Genomic DNA, 27,502 nt, shown 5'->3' with positions numbered 1-27,502 from the left:
TGTAGTAGTTTTATCTTAATATATCGTTCCAGTGAACCCAAAAAAAAAATACAGCGTGACATTTGAACAATTACTTGTAACACAAATACAAAATACAAGCAGCTGAACCAAGCCCTTCAAACGGAGGTATACAAATGTGATCCCAAGATATAAAGGGAATAGTAAAATACTTGCTAACTTTTCATAACTTGTACTATCGTATCTTGGTGAAAACAATTACCATAATGTAAATCTGACAGAATAACTTCCTAAATATGACAGTTAAGAGCTCAGATATTTATAGTAACATCCCACAATCGAAGAAGTCCATTACGGCCACCACTACAGATCCGTTTCCTTTCAAGATCCGAAGCCACGCATCTTACAACAGCAGCAGATTTCTGGGGTGTCCGGTAAAGCTGCCATCCAGCTACTTTAGAGCCTGAGGAGGATAACCCACCAAGTCTTTCTTGAGGGCGATGAAAGAGAGACATGGAGTTATCTGCTGCACCAATCCCCAGCCAGTGTTCACCAGCATTTATAGATAAAATAGAAGCAGAATGTAAGGTGATATTCTTGACACATCTTATACCTCCATCCCCATTTTCCCAAAACCGAAGCATCCCATCTGTTGAGCCACTAATAATTCCCTTCTCCAACGGTGAATACTCAACACATTGAACAGGACCTCCATGGCAAGCCAAGACAGCATCACATGTGCCTCGAGAAACTGACCACATCCTAGCTGTCCAATCATCACTACCACTGATTAAAGTATCTCCAACCATTCTGATAGATCTGATCCATTTGGTGTGCCCCAAGAGCTTGTGCATCTGTCGACCAGCACGGATGTCCCACAAATAAGCAACTGAATCTCTACCTGCTGCAGCCAAAACTCCTGTAGAATCATCGTAATCCATACAAAGGACTGAACCTGAGCAACGCCCAACAGTTGCCACACAAGTGTCTGTTCTTACATCCCACATCTTCAGGGTTCCATCATGGGAAGAAGTAAGGACACGTTCTCCTGAGAGCAAGCGCACAGAGCTGATTGGTGCATTATGCCCTTTCAGCTCTTCCAGAACCTGGTACGTTTGCTTATCCCAGACCAAGATAGATTGATCGTCCGAGCCTGATACTATCTTTCCTCGGTCAGAACTTATAGCACGCACAGCTCTGGTAGACAAAGCAATAGTTCAGAATGATATCAAACCATGTAGATCTGATAAAACAGGGGACACGAAATTGATATATAAGTGAAGAAGTAATAGTGAAAAGGGAAACAGAGCCAAATGACAAAAATCATCCATTATGGGGGGTTGAAGCGAAAATCATTCACCTACATGAGGGTCACGACTCACAAGTCATTAAGGAACTTCCTATCAGCCACTAACTTTAGTCTTGTCACATTCTGTATTTACTGTAACTTTTACTCTATGTGAGGTCAGTCTATGACAAGTAAAACCAACTGAGATTTAATTCTCAGGTTTAATTTTTACTTCAGATGGGAGTTTTTGGTATGGAACTAGCAAACAGAATACAAATTTACACCCAATATTGTACAAAAAAATGGACATTCAAAGTGGAGTTGAGCATACTATATTAAGCAGCAATTATTGAAATCCTGTATTTAAAAGCTTAGGGGTACAACATATCTCGCTCTAGCCCGCCTTTTAAAATGATTGTTACCCATCAGTTGTCTTTTTATAACTTCATCATTACTTATATGAAAGAATAGAAGCATTAATTTGATATAGTACCCAGTATGGCCTTGCAAAGTTGCCCGAAGCTCAGAACCACGAAGACTTGGATCCCATATCTTAACCTGAAAGATTTTGAAGTGAGTGATATAGTAAAATAACTTCAAAATCTTATAAATTGCAAAAATAATGCTGATAAGATGTTCATACACAGATCCCATATCTTAAGCGGAAAGATGCAGTGGATGAAATAATAAATCAGTTGAAGTATCTTTAAAATTGTAAAGGTGTATTCATGCCAAAGTTTTCGAGCACAAATCCCATATCTTAACCTGAATATTCAGTTAATAATGTAGTCGATCAATTCCAAATTCTTATAAATCATAAGAATATTCCAGTAAAGAATTTCAACATAATTTGACTGTACACTGCTACATATGCTTAAGAAAGCAGAAAAAATAACATTTAACTGGCCCACATGCTACAATCTGTTAGTAAGCAAGACCAAAGTCCTGAAACAAAAGGCAATACAAAAATTCACATGTGTAACTGCAGGAAAAGGCTGAAGCATTCATGGAAGGTCTGAAGTCTGAACAATAATCATCACAAAGGAAGATCTGGTAGAAAGTGCCATATAAATCGATAAAACAGAAACAACTTTCCAGACCCCAACCCCTCTCCCTCCCCTCACCCAAAAAAAAAGGTGACAAAGATTAATGTTGACATGATTAGCAATATATGTTCACATACCAGGCAATCTGTGCTTCCACTAATGAAGAAGCCTGCATCCTCACGGTCACCAACAAGATCCCAAACCTCCTTTCTTGTGACACAATGTAAAGCAGTGATTGCACCATTATGGCCCCTAAGTACGCGCACATTTGTTGAAGGCCTCTTTTGACCTGCTGTGTTTCCCAGATCTTGTTTGTTTTCATCTGCAACTGAATACAGCAAAAATATGAAATAAAGGATAAGCTAAGATAATAACCTGGATGATTTATAACTTCGACATAAATTGGAGATACCTGATACTCCACTATTTACACGAGTAAAAGAATGAGCCCTTAATGATGTATCCCTGCTGAACATGCTCTGCACCCAGCTCCTTCCAACACTAGAAGCCTCAATAGTTTGTTGACCGTCAGTTGCAACATCTTGAGAAAGTGCTGATTGCACTCCATAAGAAGACAATGATTGGACTTTTAAAGCCGCGACTCCCCAGTAAGCAAAGCGTAGTTGGTGAATATGTGACAAGAACCCCCTCAGTTGTATCTACGACCAATCAGAGTAAACAAAGAAACCATTCTCGCATAATTAAAAATCAACCAAGGTCACACATTAGATTTTTTTTTTTTAATATTACATTGGAGCACTTTCTAAGATTCAAAGACTGCACATATTATCAGAGAGTTGATTACTACTTCCTATGTTTCTTTCTAGTCATGTGGGATCTTGTTAGATTCATCTCGATGTATAATTTGAAGATAACAAATTTATTATGAGTTTTGCTTCTTGATAAATAAAGAAATTAATGATAAATTATGCATTGGCAAGTGTGACTAAAGAAACAGGTTAGCCAGATAGATATGGAGGAAGTATCATTTAGATTTACATATGTAATAAGTCGTATATTAGAAGGCATACAATAAAAACAAGGTTGCTCTGTTATTTAAAGGCCATTTTGTAACATATTTTGGACTTGGCAATCTGATATGTGACGTTGAATCACATCGCCACATCCATCACGGACCTCTATTTAACATGTAAACTCTTATAACCATGGAATAAAAACTCTCCCGTTCCGTTACAGAACGGCCGTTCTGTAACGGATTTTGGATTTGCCGTTCCGCGAAATCCCGTTACGGAACGCCATAATTAAATTCACGTACTTCTCGCCGCGTTGTCCGTTCCGTAACGCGAACTCGCCGCGTTAGAACGATTTTATCCCCGTTACATCCGTTCTTTTCAAACATTGGCCAAAATTTTTTAATGATTTAATTATATAGTTGAGGAAACATGATATTCTATTAGATTTGATTATATTATGTTCTAATAATGCTTCATAAACTAAAAAAATGCAAATAAGGTTAAATCATATTAATGTGAATTTTTAAAAAAATTCACGCCGCGTCGGCCGCGAAACGTTCTATTTCGCCGTTACAAGCCGTTCCTGCGACAACGCGACCGTTCCCGCGAACGCGACCGCGAGAGCGTTTTTTTTCCCTGCTTATAACCCATTTCTAAATCGTAAAGCATATAGATATAGTCAATTTACATATAAGATAATACTCAAATATTAGTCACTATAAATGTTCAATACCTTTTTATCTCTACGGAAAATAACAAAGTAAGCTTTAAAAAGTATATATTAGTTTATAATCAAAGGAATATTTTCCGAGACTCCTGAAATGACAATGAGAAAGAGCCACTTTTTCAATTTTTTAGCTCATGCAGAGATGCCCATTGGCCACAAAGTGAGACTAACAATCGCAATGCGACCTTTTTCCATTTTACAAGAAATTATATCCAGTGATAAAAAATTTCTTCCATCCACCTTTTATTTGATAAAGAACCTTTTTGTAAATGAACTGTAGCAGAGAGTAAGACTGATGACAAATTTTCCTCAGAGCAGCAAGAACAGTTTAAAAATTAACCCACTTATGTTATACTCCATAATTCACAACAGAGCAATTGTGTGAAACTCCAGCCGCCTTCAACCCATTAAGATGCTAAATGATTTTCTGTTCTGAAAAAAATCAGCATTCAGCTCTAACCACAAACGCCACGTAATAGCAAATTTCACCATAAACCATTAGGCCCCGCACCTTCTTCTCCTTTCCTCTTCCAAGGCCCACAAGCTGAACCTGCAGGAGCTCCAAATAGTAAAGGGAAAACCCAGGACTACTACACTCCACAGCCATCCCTCATGTTCTCCTTTGGAGCACGTCATTAGAACAGTCTACCTATGACAAAGTCCACATGAAAGCTCTCACCTTCAGAGGAGCCCTAGCATTCCCCCCACCCCCCCAACACACACTCACACGCACCACACACACACACACACGCACAGACACGCACAGACACGTGCGCACACAGCCACACACAGACACGGACACGGGCACGCACACACAGACACGCCCACACCCACGCGCACGTGCACGCGCAAGAGTGAATGGAGGCAGAATCTTTTCCAAATGATGGGGAATAGTCTCAGTTTTCAAATGAGCAGATAGCACAAGTGGCTTCACCAAAACTTGACAGAGGAAAGATACAGATACTCACAAATTGCTTATACCCAATGTTGTTTTTCTCTGCTATGATCTCAATAATGTGCCAAGCGTCAGAATCAGGAAGTCCCAGTCCAGCCTTCACAGAGTTAAGTATCATGATTATTAAGTTTATTAGTAATCAGTAGCAGCATTTTTGTGGGAGAAAAGACGAAAGGGCAGAGAGTACCATATGTGAAGCTACTACAATCAGCTGTGTCATAACCAAGGTGGCATAATTAGATGACCTGAAGATCAGCAGTGATTAGAAATAATGAGAAACCATATACCTTATCAAAATGTTCTGAATGAAGTTTGCTTTCTCAATATGTCACATAGCTAAAAGTACAATTAGAATCCTTCTACTATTAGAAACTATTATGCCTTCGATTCCAAAATGTTTCACCAACATCAAAATTTAAAACTCATATCAGTCATAAATTTTAAGGTACGCAAACATTTTGGAACTGAGGGAGCATTATACAAGACACATACAAAACATAATAGCATATCACCTATTTTTCAAAGACATACAAATAAAATTTTCCACAACTTCTAGTAATCTTAAATACAAATCAATGTCAATCAGTTCCAAGCGGGGTGTCCATGTAAGGAGCAGTTATTTGGGCTTCTCCACAAAAAATTAGAAGGTGGTCATTCTACTTCTCCAAAAATATTGTACCAATTACTGCAAATGACGGTCAACCATCAAATGAAAGGTTTAAATGATTTGGCCAAAATCAAGTGTAAAGTGCATGTACCCCTTTCAGAGTGCCTAGGATGGGATACTTGATGTGCAATGAAGAGTGTGTACTATAGGTAAATATATAATAGTCATTCATGTTTCTACTACATTATAATGAATAATCTTTTATATGTTTCTTAATTTATTCAGCCATTCTCACAAAGATTTCATGCATCCAAAAGTCGGAGATGGAGGCTGACCCTCAGGTAATAACTGCACAAAAAATATATTTAACTGGTGTGGGGTCGGAGACCTGACTGGCTGAGACTGTAAAACATGAACGCTTCTTTTTGGACAGAGAAGGTAAAGCTTACAATTATTAGTATCATCAACAAAACATCAGAAGCAGAAGGTCCAAGTAAGAATACTTCCGACTTATTTCAGTTTAAAGGAGTTTCAGAGTGTAATTACCAAACCAATTCACAGCTGGAAAATAGGAAACATAAAGGAATGCGGAAACGTAATATCTCAGCATGTGATTAAGTGAAACGAGATCAACTATATATCCTTACTTGTTGGAGGTTTGGTCCATGAGATACTCAAAATATCCTTCCCAAAACCTAGAGTAAAGAAAAAATGGAGTCACATGATTGTGAAGCCAAAATCAGAACATTACATAAACAAATGACACAAATTGAATCAATAAAAATGCTCCCTATGTTTGTGCGTATCTACATTTTCAGAAAATGAGGTGAATGCAGATGTTTTCCAAACTCCACCCTTGGAGCATGGATGATTTTCATGCTCCTGGAAGCATCTTATTAGAAATGCATCAACAAATGATCTTATCTGAATAGCTTCCTCAATCATACTCAAGCAACACTCATAATGACTTAGCAAATGATTATGGATACTAGAGTTCTCAAAATGTAAATCAAAATTTTCTTTATGGATACTAGAGTTCTCAAAATATATGAGATAGCTTGACAGCCAAACATCACCAAGTAAACAGCAGTGGAATTTAGAAAATGATTATGGGACAACGAATGACTCAATACAATGAGCACTTGGGGAAGAAACAAAAGGATTTCTTGGTAAAGTGCAAACAGGATCCTTGTTAGTTAAGATTTGGAGAATGCTCATCCAGAATAATTACAAAGAGGATCCAGGTCGTTTTGTGGGGCGCAACCTCAACTGAATCACATGCAACCCACAAATTCCAAGGCATGAACGCAGCCTGCAGGCTCTGCACCTACAAGGCCATAACCACAGGCTGGCAGAAGTCTTTAATCATCTGGGAACCTTAACACTCGACCATATAGCACCAGAGATAACAACCACATGTAGTAGCAATACAAGAAAATATCCTTTTAGGAGTTGGGATATTTGAGTTCATATCAACATGCAAACTATGTATGGAAGGTAAGTCATACACTTGAAGGGCAAAAGATGTATCACCAATGCAACAAAAGAAGGCCCAAAAATAAAACTATTAATAAAATTGATACATGTAGCTTCTGGTTTGGATGGTAAACTCTCTATTTTTGGTTATTAATAAACTCTCTTCTAATTGCCAAAAAAAAGAGGCTTGCGTCAAAATGGTGAGACTTGAGACAAGTGTAGATATGAAGTTCACTGCGCTAAGATGAATTTGAAGCTTACCGAAGCTCTTCCCAGATCGACAGAGAAATCAGATGACGTTGAACACAATCTGAAACATTATTGGCATCCTTCTTATATATTTCAGCTGACACTTCAAGAGCATCTCTAACTGTTGACATGTCATTGCGGGATGTTGCAAGGGTAATTGCAGTTTTCAGCTAAAGTAAAAACAAATACAAAACACAGAGAGGCAAAGAACTCAGGAGACGAGGAGCCAATTCAAATAACAAGACTAGTACAGGAAAAAGAAAATGTGAAAGAACAATGTCTAACTAGTAACTAAAGCAATCAATCAATAATAAACTGAAACTATTACATTTAGATTTTGTGCAAACATTTCATCTTAACTTCATTAATTCACATTATTAGCCCATTGTTTGAATCTCTCAATAATAATAGCCCAACCAGAAATGCACTTAAAAGGGCACAGAGGGAGACCCAAAAAAATAAAAGGGAAAAACTTTACATAACAACAAAGAAAAATAGCTGAAACTTCAGAGTTCAAATATAACCGAGTAGTGTTAGCATACATTTTTGAAGGTTTGACCTAAAGCTTGACAATGCTTCAAAAAGCACAACGCGTGCCTCAAATAACCTCAGTTATTTTGGTAAGTTTTGCAAGAAGAACTAGCCATAGTCAACAAAGAGGAGGTATAGGATAATAAGCTCATCCAAAATATTGTCTTTTGTGCACAGTACTTTTCCTATGAATTTATAGACAGTGTCAATCAAGTTAATGGACCTGGAACTCTTTCTGCTATCTGCTTCAGCTAGACTGGAAAAAGGCATTAGAGCTCTGCTCAAATTAACTTTTCTCGTGCATATCAAAAAGAATGCCCATCTCTTTACTCTGTGTCAATAGTGTTGAAAAAATAAATGTTGAAACTATCATAAGTTTTGTTTTTCTACAGCTCTGTAACTGCCTTTGAATTTGAGTTGTTACAGTGATTACAATTCAAATCTTTCTATTAGAAAAACAAAATAGCTTTTCACTTCTATTTACCTGTTTCTTAAAGGATTACTCAATATTCAGCAGCTCTATAGGGACAGACTCAAAAGGAATTTTTTAATTTCATTACAAAAACGTTTTCCTTCAGCGAGATACGCACTCATGTTAAATACTTAAAACCGTGGATGCAGTATAAGCTGAACTCTACATGTTATGACAAAGCGGTAGCCAGTACCAGTTCTTTGACAGCAATAAATTGCTCTTCAGTCAATTGACAAGTCCACCCCTGCAAGACAAAAGCCAGATGAAAAACGAGTAATTCCAGATGTGAGAATAGAAAAAAGAGTATAATCTTCCACTACTAAACATACAGTATGTATGTGTTCCCTTATACACTCAACAAACCCACTTCCGCCAATACCATCTGCGTCAGATTCAATGAGAGCTGCAAAAGAGAGACAGATATTAGCTAAACTCCAAGCAAAAGTCAATAACTTACCAACAAAAAACCACCAGAGATATGAAGCATGATTACCAACAATAGTTCCATATTCAAAAGAGGACAATGGATCATCAGTTGTCCCTAACTTCAAAAGACGTAGCCACAGCCCCTGCTCAGTAAGAATTGTCATACAACTTCACACCAGCTTAACACGTAACACAAAACCACGTCAAATCACAGTATCAAGGTACCAGGTTGAGAAGCATAGGTCCGTTCATTCAGCTTACTAGAGGCACAATTCAATAACAATACATTCACAAATTTCAAAGCTACAACCACCAGAGCTTATGCTATCTGACCTAAAAATGTATACATGAAACCATCAACATTTAATTGCATGAAAGTGTTATACTACTAGGTAAAGGCACAATTTCAAAAGTCAGATTAACTTCTGCAACATAACCTGATTCTCCACATGGTTTCACAAGTATAGGAATAACACAAATAGTCCTTCCATATCAAAATGATTGTCCTACTTTCTATTATGTATGTTCGTATGCATTTGACTCCACAATAAGCCAACACTATTGGTGGTTCTGTTCTCCTATAACTAATCTTCATGTAAAGACGACTAAGAGAAACATTATAAAACAGAGGCGCTAACAATTATAGATATTTGGAGATTGAGTGGAATAATGATTTAACTTTTCCACCCACATAAAGAAATAACTTCAAAAGTCTCTTTTTCTCCCATGTCTCACTGTGTTTTGGCCCCCCAAAGGAATTCCTTCGGTCTCACCTACCTATCATATTTCCTCTCTCCACTGCCGCATCCCCTTCACGTCCTCCGAAGACAATTCAACTCAGAAAACGACACTTATAAAATGAAAATGATGATATGCTTTTCTGCAACGTTTTTCCGTAAGCCAATAAATGTAAATACTACGAAGTATGGTAGCTCTAATGGAAACAACATTCTACTTGCAAAAACAGGATAGAAGAATCAAATTCCAATAAAATTGTAAATCAAATAGATTATTCACCTGCAACTTCACTTTTATGTCCAAGACCATGCGCTCCCGTTCTGCCTGTAAAAAGAAAAATACAGGTAAGAGCATTGCTAAGTTGGGTTTAGGGCTTCTTTTACAGATTATCACTTTCCTCCCAACACGATCTACAGAATTTTCTTTCTAAGACAAGGTTGTCACTGCTATAAGCAGAGTGATAAATCAACTTTTTTTTTTTTTTTTCCTTTGCACGAATCACAATCATTGTTTACTTGGATTTATGACAATCTATTAAAACTGATCTGCACAAGCTCTTCACTGGTTGTTATTTGTTAACAAAGAGAAACCAGCTTATCGGGTTGATAATGGCCATGCCAAAAGCTAAGGCGACACTCACAAATCTGATGGCTAGTAAATAAATACCATGGCAAGCAGTCATGTTAATAATTATATTTATAGGGAAAACTGAAAGAAGAACCCACAGCTCTCTCCCTTGGACTGAGACTTTCAGCAAGATCATGAGTAAGTTTTGCATCGTTCACAAGGGCTCCACTAACTGCAGCAAGTATCTGTTTCCTCTTTTCCTCCTGCTCTTCAGTTATGATATAACGAGGGAATCTGTCATATGTATAACGAGAACCACTTACTGTGGATCAGAGAGAAGTAACATCTTAGTAAGGAAGACATAAACATGGATTCAAGTATTCAACTAAGTAATATGTTAAGCATAACAAGCATATAATCACAACTTGATGAGAAACCTACCAGGTACTCCACCACCAAGATCTGATATTGTAATAATTTCAGGATCTAATACAGGTGATGGCAGTATTGACATATGATCCTGTCCTCTCCCAATAGCATCTTGCAACTTGTCAAGAAGGTTGTTATAATTATCACCAGACCCTGAGCACCTTTCAAGGAAGTCCAGAAAACCTTGAGTATCCAAAAATTGTATTATCTGTGGAAAAAAAAGTAGAATTTTGACATACAGTACACAAGCAGCTCACAGGTCTCACAAATTCGCTTATGATACCAAAATAGATCTTCTTTATATGCAAAGGGTAAACATTAAAAATAAGCTACTCTATTATATTAAAAAATTAGGTCCAAAATGATTAAGAAACTTGTAACCTTTACTACGTTTAGTTGCTATTGTTCCCCCAAAATATTATTTGGATATTAGAATATCTTAGAGATAATGAAACAGTTTGCATGTACAAGAAGTATCAGGAATGGCAGTGAGCTGAGCAGCTCACACGCAGTACAGGATTGTGTGTGGAAAAAAACAACCCCTCTTAGATCGGTTTGCAAAGAAACATGGGTCAAACTCGATGATGTTAGGTTCAAAATTACAGAGCTTAAGAATGTCAGATAATTTTCAACCATTGCCTTTAAGTTTAATATATGAGCAATGATAACAATTTTTTTAGAAAGTACTTAGAATGCACAAAAAATATTCAAAGAAGGGAACAATGAAAATCTATATAATCAAGGCAAGCTTGAACCCTTTGAGTCATGCTTAAGTTCAGCTTATTTTGTTTGACAAAAAAGCTTGAGTGCTCGAGCAAGACAATTGTAATTAAAGATGAGATTTGGATCACCTCAGTTTGAATGCCAGCTGGCCCAGCCAGCTGTATAGATGAGAATGACAAGCCAATAATGCAAACAAAAAGGAATTAACCAATCACCACAGCAAAAGACTGAACTAAAGCTCACCATCTGATCCAGGGGTTGATTAGTCAATCGAGAGCGCTTCTTCAAGAATGCTTGGGTATTAAAGACATTGTTTGCTGTATTTTCCTGTAAAAACAACACTAAGTCATACAATCAGGTGAAGTGATTTTCCCACTAAATCTAATTTTGGCACTCCTCTTTGTGAGTGAAGCATGTATAAGTATTTTCACAGTGGGAATACCAAATGCAAATTTTGGAGTGGGAAAATCAATTCCCTCACAATTACGCAAAATGGTAATCTGATAAGCAGTTTTGACTTTTGACAGCAACCAATCATATACTACCCCTAATATATACAAAAATGCCAAACAGAAACGGAGACATACAATAAAATTCCGATATCCTGATAATATTGAAGCAAAGAACTTCAGAAATATCATCCTGCACATAGAGAACGAGAATTGCTTAAAGCGCCTTACCATATTACAGAAACAATTCTTCACACAGACAGATAAGCACAATATAAAATTTAAGGCAAGAACACTATATTCGAAAAGAGTACCTTGCAGGGGCTCTACACAATAATACTACACTCAAAACAAGAAACACAAACAAAGACTCCCATGCTAATAGTTTTAGGAGCATAAACCATCAAAATCTTCCACCAATTATATGATGGCAAAGCTGGTCATGATTCTGCAGTTCTAAATCTTATTAACAGAATGACATGGGCCAGGACAAGTGAAAGAGAATACTAGATACAGGAGCTAGCTGTGAAATAACCAACAGCTAAGAGCATAATTTCTGACAAAAGTAAATCAGATAAATTGAGGACTTCTGATTATATTTTACATACGGTAATAGATTTGTTAAAATAAAAAAAAAAACAAGCCAAAGGTCACATCACATGAGTTCGCAACAGACACCTAACAAAGAAATGCACAAAAAAAACCACCTACTAAGAACACATTTCTTAGTAACACCATATATGACACTCATATCCAATTTCCGCATTCTGTACTTCTTTTCCTTCCTGAACTAGCGCACAGATCATGGTTGATACTCAGAAGGACAAGATATAACAAGTACAGTATGCAAGATTAACATAAGGACATCATACTATTATGAAGTTCAAACACACTTTTGGAATTTAGAGCCCACATTACATTATGGGCTGCCACATTAAACCAAGTTAAAAATTCCTAGAGTAGAAGCCGTTACATTTGTAAGAGGCATTATTAGGCTCTCCTTTGCTGTTTAGCCAAAGCTCCTAGCTGCAAAGATAGAAAAAAATGACAAGTCATCACATGTTGATGGTGCACACACAGACCATCTAGAACTTGCTCTTTCCTTTCTTCAATTCCGCCTTTTCGAGGTTCATATTTCATTCCACTTCAACTAACTAGCTATATCTTAAACTTAAGCACTATTCACTCACATCATAGTGAAGATATGGAAAACACAAACAGTAGCCAAAGGCTTGAGCAAGATGGTGTAGATTTACTCTCAAAAAGGGCGAGGACGGGGCCGTTAACGGCCACAATGACAAAGCCTTTTCAGGGCTATTCAATCAGTAATTCACAATGGAATCCTATCATACTTCATGCACCAATTGTTGTTACAGGAGCCTCACTTAACATCTTCCACCGTGACTTCAAACTTGCTATAGGCAGATCAGGGGCCTGCCTTCCTGTGAGGCTGGAAGCTTCTACAACTATTCACCATATACTTCCTCCGTTTTTTAATACTTGCAACATTTCCTACTTTAGGAAGTTCTCTATTACTTGCAACCATATTCTCTCTCTCTCTCCCCTAGCACATTCTCTTTTATCTTTCTCTATCTCAACGTTGCAAGTATTACAAAACAGAGGAAGTATACCACTCTAATGGCCTAGAGAAAGGAAAGTGACTTCTGGTAGAACGGGCTAACCAAAGAAGAATATAGTTACGGACAAGAAATTCATAACCTGCTCTAATAGGGATATCCTGCTCTACAAAGTATTCTCTAGATGGGGAGAAATAACTTTACTGGAGTCCATGTAACATAGCTTGCTAGTATGATCAAGCTGAAGTGCTGAACTCAAACAATTATTAAAAATATACAGAACCTGAGCCTATCAACCTCAGGAATCGATCTAAAAATTACAGAATAAAAATTAAAATAAAAAATTTGTCGCCCAATCACTCACCGGCCATGCTTGCAATAGAAACATTATACAGGAAAACACACACACACACACACCCCTACACGTCCCCCACCCACCAATACACACAAACACACCCACGCACACACACACAACTATACAGGAAGTTCAAAATTACCTAAGTTGAACATCATGCTCTTCTGACCATGGTCTGTTAGCAACTCTATGATGCAGTTCACATGATTTGCCGAGGCCAACCTTGATCAGATCTATATCCATCACATTTGGATATAGTAATTTTAATATCTCACCACGTAAGGAGCTCAATTCTGGCTCTGGTATAGAAGGTATTTCCTCTGAAGTAGTGATGCGATTCAACTCAAGGTCCACAATTACAACCTACATCAGGAAACGAGGAAGATATAGGTAGTCAAAATCAAGCTGCAGCAAAGAAAAGAAAAGGCAATGTTTTGGTAAAAAAGTGTGATTAGATACATCAACACAGGGACTTTAGATCGAATATGACAAATTCAAAGACCCGGGCACAATCACCTTAGATGGCTTTCATTTACATAACATATGATAACAGAAGTTATTATCTGAAGATCATGCAGACTGTATAGATGATGGTTCCAGCTCAGAATCTTCAATCCATTGTTGATTATTATTATAATAAGGGTGCCCAGATGGTCTCCCACTAAGTTCCAGCATATTTACCAATTAAAAACCCAATCATTATGACCATCTGAGAGCCCCTGTGATAATAATTAACAATGAATCTGAAGATTACTAAGGTCCTTAGTCCAGTTCTTGGTTCTTCCTACCAGTTTCAGTCTTTAAGATACACGTTCAAATCTTTAAACAACATTGCCACTGTTATCCCACGAGACTTTGAAGCTGAAGCCAGAGATTACAAAGAACAACTGCGTAAACTGAGCCAACTAATGGCACAACATCCACAACTCTGTTATACTGATCCAAATCTATCGGCACTAAGTCTAGTTTCCTCTGGTTGTTCTATTAGGAAAGAAGGCAATACAAGCTAGTTAGAAGATAAAATACTTCACTATATTCAAAAGCAAAGTAATCCTCCAAGACTGAGCTTTGTTGGCTTTACTAGCAATCAAGTTCTCGATTTCAAATGACATGAAGGACAAAGAGTGCGCTTCAAATAGTTAAAGAATAAGTAATGCTCATATTCTCTTAACTTCTCGAAGTTATGTCTCAGCCACTCTCAGGAACCACAATAAGAGACATACTTTCCTGAACCTATGCATGTAGCAGGCACCCATCCTCCTCCAACATCTCTCATAATGTGTTCTACGCTGTTGAAAGCTAGATCCACATGAGGCGACTCCGACTAACTGTAGCATCATCCAGTGATAGTTGCCTCCTAGCTTGCTGAAGCTACAGAGCAAAGCCTAGGCAACTAATGATGCAATGGCCACTAACTCTGTAAAATTGAGCTCACCGCTACTAAAAGTTTAGGACCAATATCCACAACCTACAATCTAGTGGTAGCATAATACTCCACATACTTTCAAAACTATGCAGTCATGTTTGCAGCAGTGGTGGCATCGAAGGGGATTGTGAAGGATGTAATGGAACTGATTGCAGCCAACACAAGAAAATTCGCATTGAGGCCTCATTTTCAGTTTTTAGTTTAAGTATGCAATCCAACCTACTGGAAAAAAACCTATCATAGTAAAATTTGTATTTCTATAAGATGAATATTTAAAAGGATTTTTTGCCAAATGCAGCACTTTAAAGTGGCCACTTTGTTAATTGCATGATTTGCATCCCTTTCATTTCAACTTCGTCAATTGCAGCCTCAAATAAACAGAAAAAGTTTAAGTTGCAGCCGAAAGCCATTTAAATGATGTCACATGTGAAAAAAATAAGGATATCTTTATGTTGGCATGCGGCTTTGAGCTACAACTTAAAATGACTAATTTAGTCAAACATATTAATTTGGCCTGAAAATTCTAAATTAGCCGAACATGTGACGTCATTTTGAGGCTAATTTGGCCTGAAAATGGCTTTAGGCTGCAATTTTAAAAAATTCTGTTTATTTAAAGCTGCAATTTACAAAGTTGAAATAAAATGGCTGTAATTAACAAAGTGGCCACTTTACACAGCTGTATTTGGCAAAATGTCCTAAATTAAATTAGTAAAATGATATGTTCATTAATTAAATAATAGTATGCAAAATATTAAAATAAAATTACTAGCAATCTGAATCTATTAGTGCACAATTTAAAAAGACATGAATGCCATATCCCCTTCTTAACATCGACTAACACAACTAATATGTATTTCCCACACCAAAGCCTCCCCCTCCCTCACGTTCTTCTCTCTTCTAGGTGTGGAAATGTTTTCTGCTACAATTTATGCTTTTCCTCTCCGTCTTTTGCCGACAGATGACAAATTCCATACTTGTTACAACTTGACAGTCCTATAAAGAAACGAATTTTGGTTTCTTCGGCCTGGTGATGGTTCACTGGTCACAACACTTTATGTAGATAAGTGCCTAGGACTTGTTTACCACTACCCACAAACTAGGTGTAGGCTAGTAGCACAATCTTCCTTGTAAGTTATAAAAAGGGCACAAAAGCATGAAAATGTGGTGCCTTAGCAAATCAAAATACTGGAACTCTGGAAGTGTAACAATGTCATCGTAGCCCACTAAGGCACTTTGGCCACCACAAACTGGAACTTCGCCACTACATTGATATAGGTTTCTGAATCCAAGTTTTAGAAGGAAAAAGTGGGGAAAGCCAACTTAGGATCTATTCTTTTCAACTAATTTTCATTGATTTCAAAAAAAAAAAAAAAAGTCCAACAAGTTCCGAAAAATCCAGAAAATTAAGAATACTTCAGAAAAGTTCAGAAACAATAAGATAAGTTGAATAGAACAGATTCCTAGTCACATACTAAAGTAAATGAAACAGAAGTAGGAAAAACCATCAAATCACTTAATCTCAACTCTCAAGGGAGAAGAAAAACAAAGAAAAGTAGGATTTGTTCTCTTCTTCTCCCCCTTCCCCCTTCCCCCCCCCCCCCTAACGTTTCTTTTGCGTTGTTATACACATTGACAATTAAAAGGGAAGGTAGTGGGAACTATTGACTAAAAAGTTTCAGAATTTATATTTATCATATATATAGCAGTAAGCTTGTGAGAGTTTTGACCTAGAGACTGTCAGGCTGCTTTGAGTAGATACCGTATAGGCACATGGCAATAACAATATTATGTAATGAACTAAATAACTGTAAATCATTCAAACATAGTTGGAAACTTGGAATTATCAACTAGGAACCCAGAAAATAATCAGGAAGAGAATGTGAAGTCTGACCAAGATATAATAGTAGAGCAGAAAAGACAGAAATACGTCAGATTAGCACTGTGCAATAGCAAAGCAACAAGATGGCATCAAAGTAAGTAACATACACCATCCATTGATAGATCAGAGGTGTCAACTCCTGAATGAAGACCCATCATGTATGGCGTTGGAGCATCAATGTAATCCACTCCGCTGAAAAATAGTAATGGAATGTAGACATGCTTCAACATTCAGAAAAGAAAAGGCAAATATCAGGGATATGTAAGGAACCTAAAGGAAATTGTTGACAAGAACAAAAACAAAAATATAAAAAAGCAACTTATCAATAAAGTCACAGATCAGCTATACGTTTATTCTTATCTTATCAGTAAGGTCGGCAGTCATATAAGTAGGGTGAATATCCAATTCTAAATATCGTACATTATGGTCTCAATATCTGAAAGTATTACCTGCCACCGGAATGGGTAGATAAGATGACAAATTGCCTCAGATACAAGAGTCAAAAGTGAATACCTGTCATAAGAAGATAGTTAAACTGTTAAATATGTATCAACAACAGAAACAGTTCTTTATTCAATATATATCAAGTTTGGTTATTTAAATGTTGTAATAATACCAATTTATATGTGGCATATGTATAACAATTCATGGTAGTCTTCCTAGAAGTCCTGTCTTTCATGTAAAAGAAAGGAAGAAAATCCACGAAAACCTTAACTAATCCTTTTGACTGGCGGTGGATGAGATTGAGGACAGATAGCAAATTGCCATAGGAGAGAAATATCAACGCACTTAACTCAGCACTTGTGTCTTTCCTTGCTGTAATTACTAATTATAGAAATGTATATGGCTTCTAAGTCCACTAGTGACCCATTTTTAAGACAAAGAAGAAGGAAGAAGGAAAAGAACAAAGAGGGAAAACATATAAATGAGAATATAGAGAACTATGACTGATTATATATGGCTTCTTAGTCCACTAGAGCCCATTGTTCAAAGTAACAACACTTCAACAACAAAAGTTGTGTCTAGTGAAACACATTCAACATCATAACTTCATAAGCACCGATAAATACGCTGTATATTGAGCAACAAGAATGAAATTCTAGAAATCTACTAACATGAAAAAACCTACATAGCAAAGAAAATGTCAAGTAGGCTGTACACAACAAAGACATCTTAAGGGATTGACCAATTCCAAAATGAAACTGGTGATAAAGCATGCATAATCAGATCTGCTTATTTCTCTTGAACTAAGGAATATATTCGAAGCTTTCAAAACTGATACTTGCTTGTTTGACCGAAGTAGGACTCTTCTTTCAAGTAGTACAGCTGTGAAGAGTTTAAGAACATTGTCAACATCCAGACACTGTACCAATGGCTGAAACGATATCTGCATTTCACCCAAGCAAAATTGGTAAGTCTACTCACGCTTATGCAAACAAGTTGATAAAGACACGATAAGAAACAAGTAAATAGAAAGATTCCTCTTACATCAGCATGAGGTAAACCATCTTTTGGTGGAGCCTCAACAGAGAGTAGGCAATTCTCAATAGCAAACAACACTCGATCTTTCCCGGGCGTAGGCAGAGGAACATTAGACACCATATAGGCAATGACATCCCATAATGGCTTGCTGGAATACAAATGATGATGCAAATATTGTAAATGGGTTTCAACAAAACAGCAGTATGAAGTTACATGTTCACCCCCCCCCCCACCCCATCATTCTCAGAGTGGTGGATTAGTGATATATTGAAGCTATAACCTGCTAGCCTAATGATCGTATTCCTTCCTTCCCTCCTTTTTTTTTAACGAAAACTACTCCTTCCCTCTAAAGGTGCAACTAAATAGAAGAAAATTAAAGCTCACCAGCTTCCTTTAAGGGATGAACAAAGAGCAAAGATCTCCTCCAGAGCACTACGTAGCACATAAAAACTTGGCAAACGTGAAACAAGACATATGCACTTGTCTGCAAATGAATTCAAGGGAATACGATGTGCTTCAACAATATCTTCATCAACAGGATCCCGAAAGGCAATACAAGTGACATAGATTTTGGAACCATCACCCTCTGTAAACAATCAAATAGAAAATTAAGTCATCCTAAAGATGTCATGGGTGTGAAGTAAGCTACTATTACTATTGATAAACATATGAAGACATCAGGTACAAACTTCCTTAGTTACAGATTTGAAAACGATACTTCATATTAATGCAAAACTGCCAGAAAAAAGGGTGTCGCAAACTTGCAATAGCCACCAATATAATTTTATCTAACCACACCTTACACTTTCATACATACCAGTTAAGACAATAGGATAAGTTCGAGGATATGTTAAGGGATCATTGCCGTCAAAGCCTGATGCATAGAACTCCACTCCAGCAGGCAAAACACACTGCATTGACACAAGTGAAATGAAAAATCGGGTTCCCAGAACAAAAACTTTAATAATTGTCAAGAGAAGTAAGCAGCCACTTCAAAAAGACCTCTATTCACTTACTAAACAACAAGCTGAAACACAGGCAGGGCACTTCTAAATAAGAACGAAAAAAGGAATGGAGTAATAGCACATCCACTAAGGAATGAAACACGCTATAATCAGAGATTGTCACAAGATTAGAATTTGCAACGTCAAAAATTTCAAACAGGACTCCACCAAAAAGAAACTGGCCAAAAATATTATTCTACATATGCAATTTTAGGAGAGATTAACCCAAAACAAGAAACAAGACACTCATGCTCCCACCTCTCTACACCATGCCAGACTACATAATTGCCAAGAATAACCTGACCAGGTTGGTTGGCAACATAATTTTTGGGATAGATAAGATACCAAGAAACAGCAACAAAGGATAAAATACCTATATCATGTCCCTCATATGAGTAAAAAAAGGCAATCGATTGCAGACGGGAAGCTAAACAGAAGGCACAAGCATACACTTACGAATAATAGATATCTCCATATACAGCTATCATGTGACTATTTAACATGTATGATCATATGATGTGTATTAAGCACTCGATAGATATGAAAAGCTTCTTTATTTCTTTAAGGTGAGGAGATAACTACTGACAACAACAGAAGGTTAAGGAGACAAAGCAAGCCAAAGGCTTCCGAACCCCCCTAATCAAGTACATAAAATATCCCTTATAACCATTGTAAATTCTACGTGATACAACCAAATCCTTCTCAACTAATCAAAATTCAAAACATATAAAAAGTTAATTCATACTCTTTATTAATCCCCAAACAACCCCCTCCCCCCAATTTTTTGGGTTGTGAGAGGGTTGCATTGTCACGTGGCGCAATGGTTATAACGTAAGATTCCCCTCATCAATTATATCAAACTCCAGCAAGTACATGCATGCATGAGCAGCACAAACTGAATATAATACACACCATTAACATCACACTTCAATAGCTATTGTCACGTATCCAAGCAAGTACATAACTATCAATAGTATATTCTACTAGACTGAAGCTAATGCAAGAGAATACTCTATTAGAGTGAAGCTAATGCAAGAGAACTTCTTTAACTGCATCCACAAAATTTTGAAAGATTTGCTGAATCAAGTTTCATTTAAATGAATAAAGTATGACCACTTCACCAATAGTCGAGATCCACATCCACTAAGGAGATGTTTCAGAATATATGACTATATGCCTAATACTGTGATGCAATATAATTCATACATTTTCAAGTCAATGTGCATGGTATATGGTGTTCTTACTCTGATTTACTATAAACACTCATGCATCATGTTCATATCTAAGTTTAGAAAGTGCACCCCCAAGGCAATGGGCAAGTCCAGGCTCTAGCAAAAACGTATTTGTAAAGTTGGGTGCAGAAAAGCGAGAGAAAAAGACAATATCGGGCAAGAAACCATAAATTTGAGTCTTACCCAAATTTCAGAGTCCAATTCAACACAAAGCCTCATAAAAAGAAGGCTAAGAGGAAACATAAAAAGGAGGAAAAAAGAATGTGAAGGAAAAAAAAATGAATAGGTTCAAGAAAACCTTAAGAAAGAGCATAAATAACGTACATTTAAGGGAGTTAGTGAGAAAAATTTGCAAAAACACAGAAAGTAAATTAATAAGGAACCAAAAGGAAAAAAGATAAAGTTACATTTATGCGCAAAGACTATCTCCCTCCACTTTCCCCTATCCAACTCCATATTTTCCTGTAATAGACTCCTACCAGTTTTAATCACCCTCATCCAAGTTTTCTTAGGTCTTCCCCTACTCCCTCACGATACCATTACTTCGCCACTCTTCAAACCTCCTAACCGCTACATCACTTGGGCTCTGTCTCACATTGCCAACCACCTTAGGAGATTCTCCCTTATCTTATTCTCCGTCTTTCACTCTCTAGGGGCTAAAAATATAATGAATCACGTCTTTAGTATTTAAACATTAACCTTTACTTAGCCCTCTAAAGCCTGATGTTTGCTTCTGCTCTTCCAAACTTTGACTAGTCACTTTACTTTAGTTGTCACTTGCATTTGCTTTCCCACTTTATAGACCTCACTGAGTCACTGCCTTAACTTATACTAAAATTTGTTGCTCTTTTTATTGAAATTTACACCACAAAAGATAGAAATAAAAAGTAGATACACGAGCCTTTGCCTTTCACCTAGGCTCCAAGGATCCTTAACACCCCACTGCGCTTCAAAGACTAAACTTTCTAGTCCATGGAAATCCATCAGTAGGTATATTCTTAATTCCTTCTGTTCACCAGGTATAAAGTTGCAGTTTAGGAATATAAAGAAAGATGCAGCTTCTACAACTCCTTTCCCACATCTTGTTCACCTCTCCATTGCTAAATGCCTATATATACAATTTTATCGTCAAAGGAAACGAATTCTTTCATGAGTTTCTTTAGTCAGAACCCTGAAGATTTGGTTAGGTTACTATTATTGTTGATAGGTAACATATAATATTAGATAAGAAAGACACCAAGGGGGTGTCACCCATTTACAAAAGGAGGGCTAATGACAAAAAGCTCAAGCCCTCATGCTATTGTGTGTAAGTGATGCTCACTAACACACACTTGACTCCAGCTATATTAAACACTAACAAAATGGAACTTGTAAGCTTCATGCGAGGAAGCTAGCCTTCAAAAATCCACTGGTTTCTTTCCTTCCAAGTGCACCACCAAATTGCTAACAGAATCATCTTCAAAAGTATCCAAACCTCGGCAAGCCAACCTTTTTCGTCCTTGTTTTCATAGGCAACAAGAGCATCTTTTAACAAGAACAAAGTTGGATCCAACTTAATCCAAACAAGGATACAGATAAGTGCCAAAGAGAAAGAACCCAAAGGACAAAAGAGGAGGAGATGATTGATAGATTCCCCCTCCTTAAGGCATAAACTGCAACAACTAGTGATGAAGAAACTCCTTCCATTAAGAACATCCTCGGTATGAGGAGCTTTTGTCGGCCAAAAACCAATAGCGAGGAAGATCAAGGGTAAAAAATTTCAAGGAACAAGCGCAAGCTCTTGATAGACAAGGTGAACTCTTGCTATGACGCGAAAACATCTCGCATTCCCATCCATGGAAACCTCTTGGACATAAAGACAATCCAAAAACCTCAAGACCAAGTCTTCTTCCCTATCGTCAGGATGTCTCATAAAGGAAACATACCCGACGAGTTTCTTTGTGAACTCTCCTGATCGAAGAACCTTAATGATTTTAACTTTGAAGAATGAGATGGACTTGATATCCAACAATTTAATGGAGCTAAGACATCTTAAAATTCGAGCCTCATACCCTTAAGTATTAAATCCCTCCGCCAACCCCCTCAATACCCACCTTCCGCCCTTAACCTTAGAAAATGAGATTCGCATACCGCCCTTCTCTTGCCTCTTCCGACCCTACTCAGCCACCTCTTTGAACCAGCACCATGCAAACCACCACGGCATTCAACAACCCCTATAAGTCATTACCTCCTCCCCCCCCCCTTTCCTTTTAGCCCCCTCTACACACACACATACACACAACCATGACAATAATGGGTTCATTTGTTTGTGTGCAACCTGGAGCCAAAATGGTGGCATTGTGATTGACTTATAAAAATGTCTGGCAGCGGTAAAAAAAAATGAATTCATACTGATGTCAAGTGTTCTACATATTTTCCATGCATAGTTTTTTTTTCCTGCGTGGATATTGAATTTGAAAAGAACAAATGAAATTTGTTTTGTGGCTAGCTGCTATGTATAAAACTATAAATATAAAGTATGTAATTTGGTAAACAGAAGAACAAATAAAGGATTGCAGAGGAGAGTATCTGTATTATGGGTAAATGTTTATTTTTACCTGGCTGCCGTTTTAGATGCAAAGATGAACATTGGGAATGGGGAGAAAAAGAGAGAAGGTGGTTTTCCTCTTCAAGGGAAGGAGTCTAATATCTTTGAAATCAACATAACCAAGCACATGAAATCAAGAAAACCGTGAATGCGGTTGCAATATCACTTGCAATGACCCGAAAGCGGCTTGTAACAGATGAACAGGACGCAACTTCAAACTTGGTTAACGTGGCATGAATTTTTTTAAAGAAAAAATTATATAAACAGATTTTTAACCTATCATAGTAAAACAGATTTTCACTTTAAAGTTTAACAAGTATTTCTTCAACATAATATGACCAAAATTGTCATGTGTCTGGGTTATACATATGCTGAATGCATTATTACTTAAAAAATGAATGATTTATCCTATTATACATACTTCTTTCGTTCTAAAATAAATGAAACGCTTCTATCTTTTATGGAAGAGATTTTTGGGGGTAGCGTTTCATTTATTTCTGATGAAGTATAAACAAAGGCTAACTCATATACATTACCGAACCTAATTCTCCCTTCTTTGGTGTGTGCACATTGTTTTTTCTAATTGCCATGTATGTTTTCCTTTTCTCTTTTGTGGCCAAACTGACAAATAAAGAATGTAACAAGTGAGAAAAAAAAACCTTCTAACGCGGTGAGTCAACGTTACGTTATGGACATTGTGGCAAGAACGCCGTGATTTTATTGCCACGTTACAAAAGACATTTCGAGGAACATGTCTAAAATAGGTTACAAAACGGGTATTACATAACGAAACATGCGAGTTTTTATTCCATGCTCTAGACTCCTTGGTATTTCCCCAGTTTCTCTCCTCGTCATTCAAAAGAAAGGAAGAGAGGAAGTATATTTATATGCATCACTAAGTATACTCCCTCCGTCTCTATAAGATTGCTTCAGTTTCCTTTCCAGTTAGTCCCTAAACAATAGCTTGATTTCCTTTTTAGGTGACATGGTCACACAAATTCTGTCTACTTTTTCTCCTACCCCAAACATCAATACAAAGCTACCTACCCACCCAATAGAACTCTTAAGAAGTAACCAAACGGGAATGAGAGCAAACCTTAAGAGACAAAGTAGTTTTGCTATGCAATATGCATCCATCATTCGGTTATGCTCTTTCAGCCTTTTTCATTTCATTCCAGACACCCAACATATAAATCATTTTAGCACCTTATCATTTAAGGTAGCTAAAATGCTTCCCCAAACAGATGCAATGAAGGTGATAGGGAATATTCTAACGAGTTGTATTCCACAATTCATTAATGTGTATCTCTAGTGGGTGTGTGGATCAAGTAGTTTTTTTTTTTTTTGCTTCCAACAAAAGCAAAACCCATAAGTGATGAGTGATGAGTGATGACTAATGCCACTACAATCACACAAGAAAACTACCCAATAACCCATGTATCCTAAATTAGAAAGCACGAAACAAACATATAAAACTAAAATCCAAAATTAGGAAGCAGAAAGAGTGATGAAGAGTGAGAAAAACTTACAATAGGAAGCTGAGGAGGAGGAGGCGGAGGACGAAGAGAGGGATTGGAAGGAGGGTATTGATCAAGAAGTGATGGTAAGTACCTATAATTGGTCCCATAAAATCCTTTATCTCCATCTAATGTTCGAATTTCTGGCCCAATTCCACACACTATGAAATACTCGAAGATCGGCGCCATTTTCGATCAACCAAACTTCCTTTCTCTCACTCAACTTTTCAACTTTTGAAATGAGAGTGTGATGGAATTTGTTGTTTAAGAAACAACAATGAGAATCAGATCTACTGCTTAAACGATGGATATTTGAGCAATTTTAAAAGCATTGTTATGGCAATTGAGTTTCTCAGAGTGAAACGTCGCTTTGAGGAAAGGAGTCACTTTTTTTGTTTTTTTTTTTTTTGTTTTTTTTTTGGCAATAAGTGCACACTTTACAAACTAGTCTTACATGCACGCAATGCGTGCGATAACGTATGATAACAAATGAAGTAGTAAATAAAATTAATTGGGTAGAAAAAATGTCTTTATATTTTATTTTCTCAAAAAACTGATGTTCAGTTTAAATGTCCTACTTTCCCCCCCTTTTTCTATTCAAATGAAAGAGTTAGTTATCCTCTATTTTTTTTTCTTTTTTTCCTTTTTCTATTTTTTGGTGTCCCCCATGTGTTGCCTTATATAATAGAGATAAAACTAAACTTAAAACTAAATCTACCGTCCATGCTTTGTCATAATGGTCAAAGTCATCGACACTTGAGTCATTTTATATTTTCCTCGAGTTAAGGATAAAGATTAGAGTGACGTTTTCTTCAACTTAAAAAATTAAATTTCAGATCTAATAAGTTCAGATAAGTTGTAATCAGGGTAATAAGATTCAATCAGGTCCAATAAGTTTTAATCAGGTGCAATAATTAAGTCAAAAAGGTTCCAATAAGTTCTAATCATGTGCAATAAGTTTCAATCAGGTCTAATCAGGTCCAATAAGGTCCAAATAGTCAATGTTCAATCAATATTTGTATTATTGTCCATTATTTTATTATTCATATCACTATTAGCTGATTATGTTATTATTAGAATTTCAATTAAAGTACCACAATGCTTATGAGTTTTTTCCTTGAATAATGCAAAAGTGGGTTTTAATTCCAGAAATATGCTCAAAAAAAAAAAATTCCCTGCGTACCGTCCACGTAGGACGGCACGCGAGAAACTGTTTTTTTTTTTTGTGCACGTAAACGACTCACAGTAGCGGTGTATACACATAAACCGCTATCTCAAGTAGCTGTCTATATATATAAACCGCTACCCTGAGTAGCGCTTTACCTGGGCAAAATGTTGCAAGCACATATCAAATTCTGGAGTTGGGGATTTCAGTAAACCGCTACTTGGACTTGAAGTAGCGGTTTATATCACTCAGCGCCAAGCTATGGACTTGAAGTAAATCGCGACTTGAAGTCGCGGTCAATTAATATTAACCGCAACTTCAAGTCTATATATTCAAAAGTTCCTTTAACAATTAACTAATCATTTAAACAAAACTCATACTTGGTTTCAAAGTGATTTGAATTCATTGATAAATGATAACACCGCAATCAACTTAGCTCACAACTAATCTAAATTCTTTTTAAGTAAGAGATCAAAGTCTGCTTTATACCTTTAATTAGAACTAAGATTGCTGAAATAAAAAGTTAGTGGAATAAGACATCTAAAGCATGCTAAATAGCAGCAACATGCAACACGAAGTAGCAGCTAAAGATTAATTGTTAACACAACCAAACACGACGGATGGAGGAGGAGCAGTGGGGGAAGCAAATCACCAGCAACCGTGTAACTTTTCTTAACTTCTATTTACTTTTTTAAAGTTTTTTTATAGCTAATATAAATTGTTCTTGATTTTTTTTTCTTGATATTCTAAAAAGAAAATGATGAATTTTTATATTATTCCTATTCTCATATCAATTTTTTCATGTATCTACGTAAAGTAAATATATTTTGGAATGTGTCATATTTGAAAATGCATGTGTTGACGTAGATAATATTGCCATTATAAGTTGATAATGTGAAAATAATCATCAAATAAATATTTATTTCATATATAGATTTGTAAACATAGATGTAGTTAATTTTGCCTTTATAGATTTACAAAGTTATAATACAGTGAGGATTGCAAAAGATACAAAGAGTTAGTTCAATAACAATTAATTGTCACAAATATCTTCTATTTAGATAACACGTGTGATGTTTAGTCAACGAAGTATACACCAACATCATATGGAATAATTAAGTTGCTACATCACAAAGGAGAAGGGTTGAGTGAGACTACAGAATTCGGGAGCGAAAATAGTTGCATGAAGGAGTGACAAGAAGCAATGTGTTAAGTGAATACTTATTCATTGGATAGGTTGAATTATAGTGTTAGAGACTTTTCTTAGTATGTTTCTTTGTATATCTTACTTATATACAAAATTTTTGGTTATGGTAAGTGTGTAAAAGAAATTAATTGATTTGTATAGATTTTGTACTATGCTTTACCTTATTAGGATTAAAACCTTCTAGAATTTTTTGTTGTTCAATCTATTATATAAGGTGTTGATGTAATTACACCCTAATATACTCTCGGCTTCTTTCAAGGATTTATTTAAGAAAAAAACTTGAATGAAATTAAAGTGAAAAATTGCTTTCAAACCGTCAAAAACTGTAACACCCTCGCCGACCGGAACTCTTTTTCATTCGATAAAGCTCGGGTTTGGGGAAGAAAATAAATCCACGAGGGTTCGACTCGACGGATGGTGCTACCGCCGCAATTATCTCCTTGGAAATAAATGCAA

The 27,502-nt window shown here is 36.6% G+C and overlaps 1 protein-coding gene across 4 annotated transcripts; it reads right to left on the bottom strand.

Moving 5' to 3' along the window:
• On the bottom strand, window positions 1-25,371 carry LOC104893555 (hypothetical protein). 4 transcript variants are annotated; one of them, XM_010679672.4, is made up of 24 exons: window positions 24,687-25,099; window positions 19,152-19,245; window positions 18,719-18,920; window positions 18,341-18,482; window positions 18,139-18,239; window positions 17,302-17,365; window positions 16,960-17,073; window positions 13,690-13,910; window positions 11,754-11,808; window positions 11,410-11,493; window positions 10,456-10,651; window positions 10,173-10,336; window positions 9,727-9,771; window positions 8,777-8,852; window positions 8,613-8,686; window positions 8,477-8,527; window positions 7,293-7,450; window positions 6,203-6,250; window positions 5,136-5,193; window positions 4,962-5,045; window positions 2,705-2,951; window positions 2,430-2,620; window positions 1,740-1,804; window positions 1-1,155 (listed from the first exon to the last, which is right to left on the bottom strand). In XM_010679672.4, exons 1-24 carry the CDS (start codon window positions 24,861-24,863, stop codon window positions 270-272), a joined length of 3,597 nt encoding a protein of 1,198 aa, XP_010677974.2. In that variant the 5' UTR covers window positions 24,864-25,099; the 3' UTR covers window positions 1-269. The 4 variants fall into 4 exon arrangements, with proteins under 4 accessions (XP_010677974.2, XP_048500466.1, XP_048500467.1 ...); XM_048644510.2 differs by having other exon boundaries at window positions 980-1,201; window positions 24,687-25,371; XM_019249605.3 differs by lacking the exons at window positions 1-1,155; window positions 1,740-1,804 and adding an exon at window positions 1,871-2,011 and having other exon boundaries at window positions 24,687-25,371.
• Between the last annotated feature and the right edge of the window lie 2,131 nt (window positions 25,372-27,502).

The sequence above is a fragment of the Beta vulgaris genome, chromosome 5 (assembly GCF_026745355.1).
Source record: "Beta vulgaris subsp. vulgaris cultivar EL10 chromosome 5, EL10.2, whole genome shotgun sequence".
In the NCBI taxonomy this organism is placed as follows: domain Eukaryota; kingdom Viridiplantae; phylum Streptophyta; class Magnoliopsida; order Caryophyllales; family Amaranthaceae; genus Beta; species Beta vulgaris.
This window is presented reverse-complemented; position numbering and strand designations above follow the sequence as displayed.

What these genes read in the sequence shown, in the direction of transcription:
- LOC104893555 (XM_010679672.4), bottom strand. Translation starts at nt 24,863, where the DNA reads ATGGCGCCGATCTTCGAGTATTTCATAGTGTGTGGAATTGGGCCAGAA. An exon ending in TCAGTCCAAGGGAGAGAGCT is followed by an intron (nt 9,772 to 10,172) that starts GTGGGTTCTTCT and finishes TTCTTTTTACAG; the next exon opens with GCAGAACGGGAGCGCATGGT. An exon ending in ACATTGGGTATAAGCAATTT is followed by an intron (nt 2,952 to 4,961) that starts GTGAGTATCTGT and finishes GATTGGTCGTAG; the next exon opens with ATACAACTGAGGGGGTTCTT.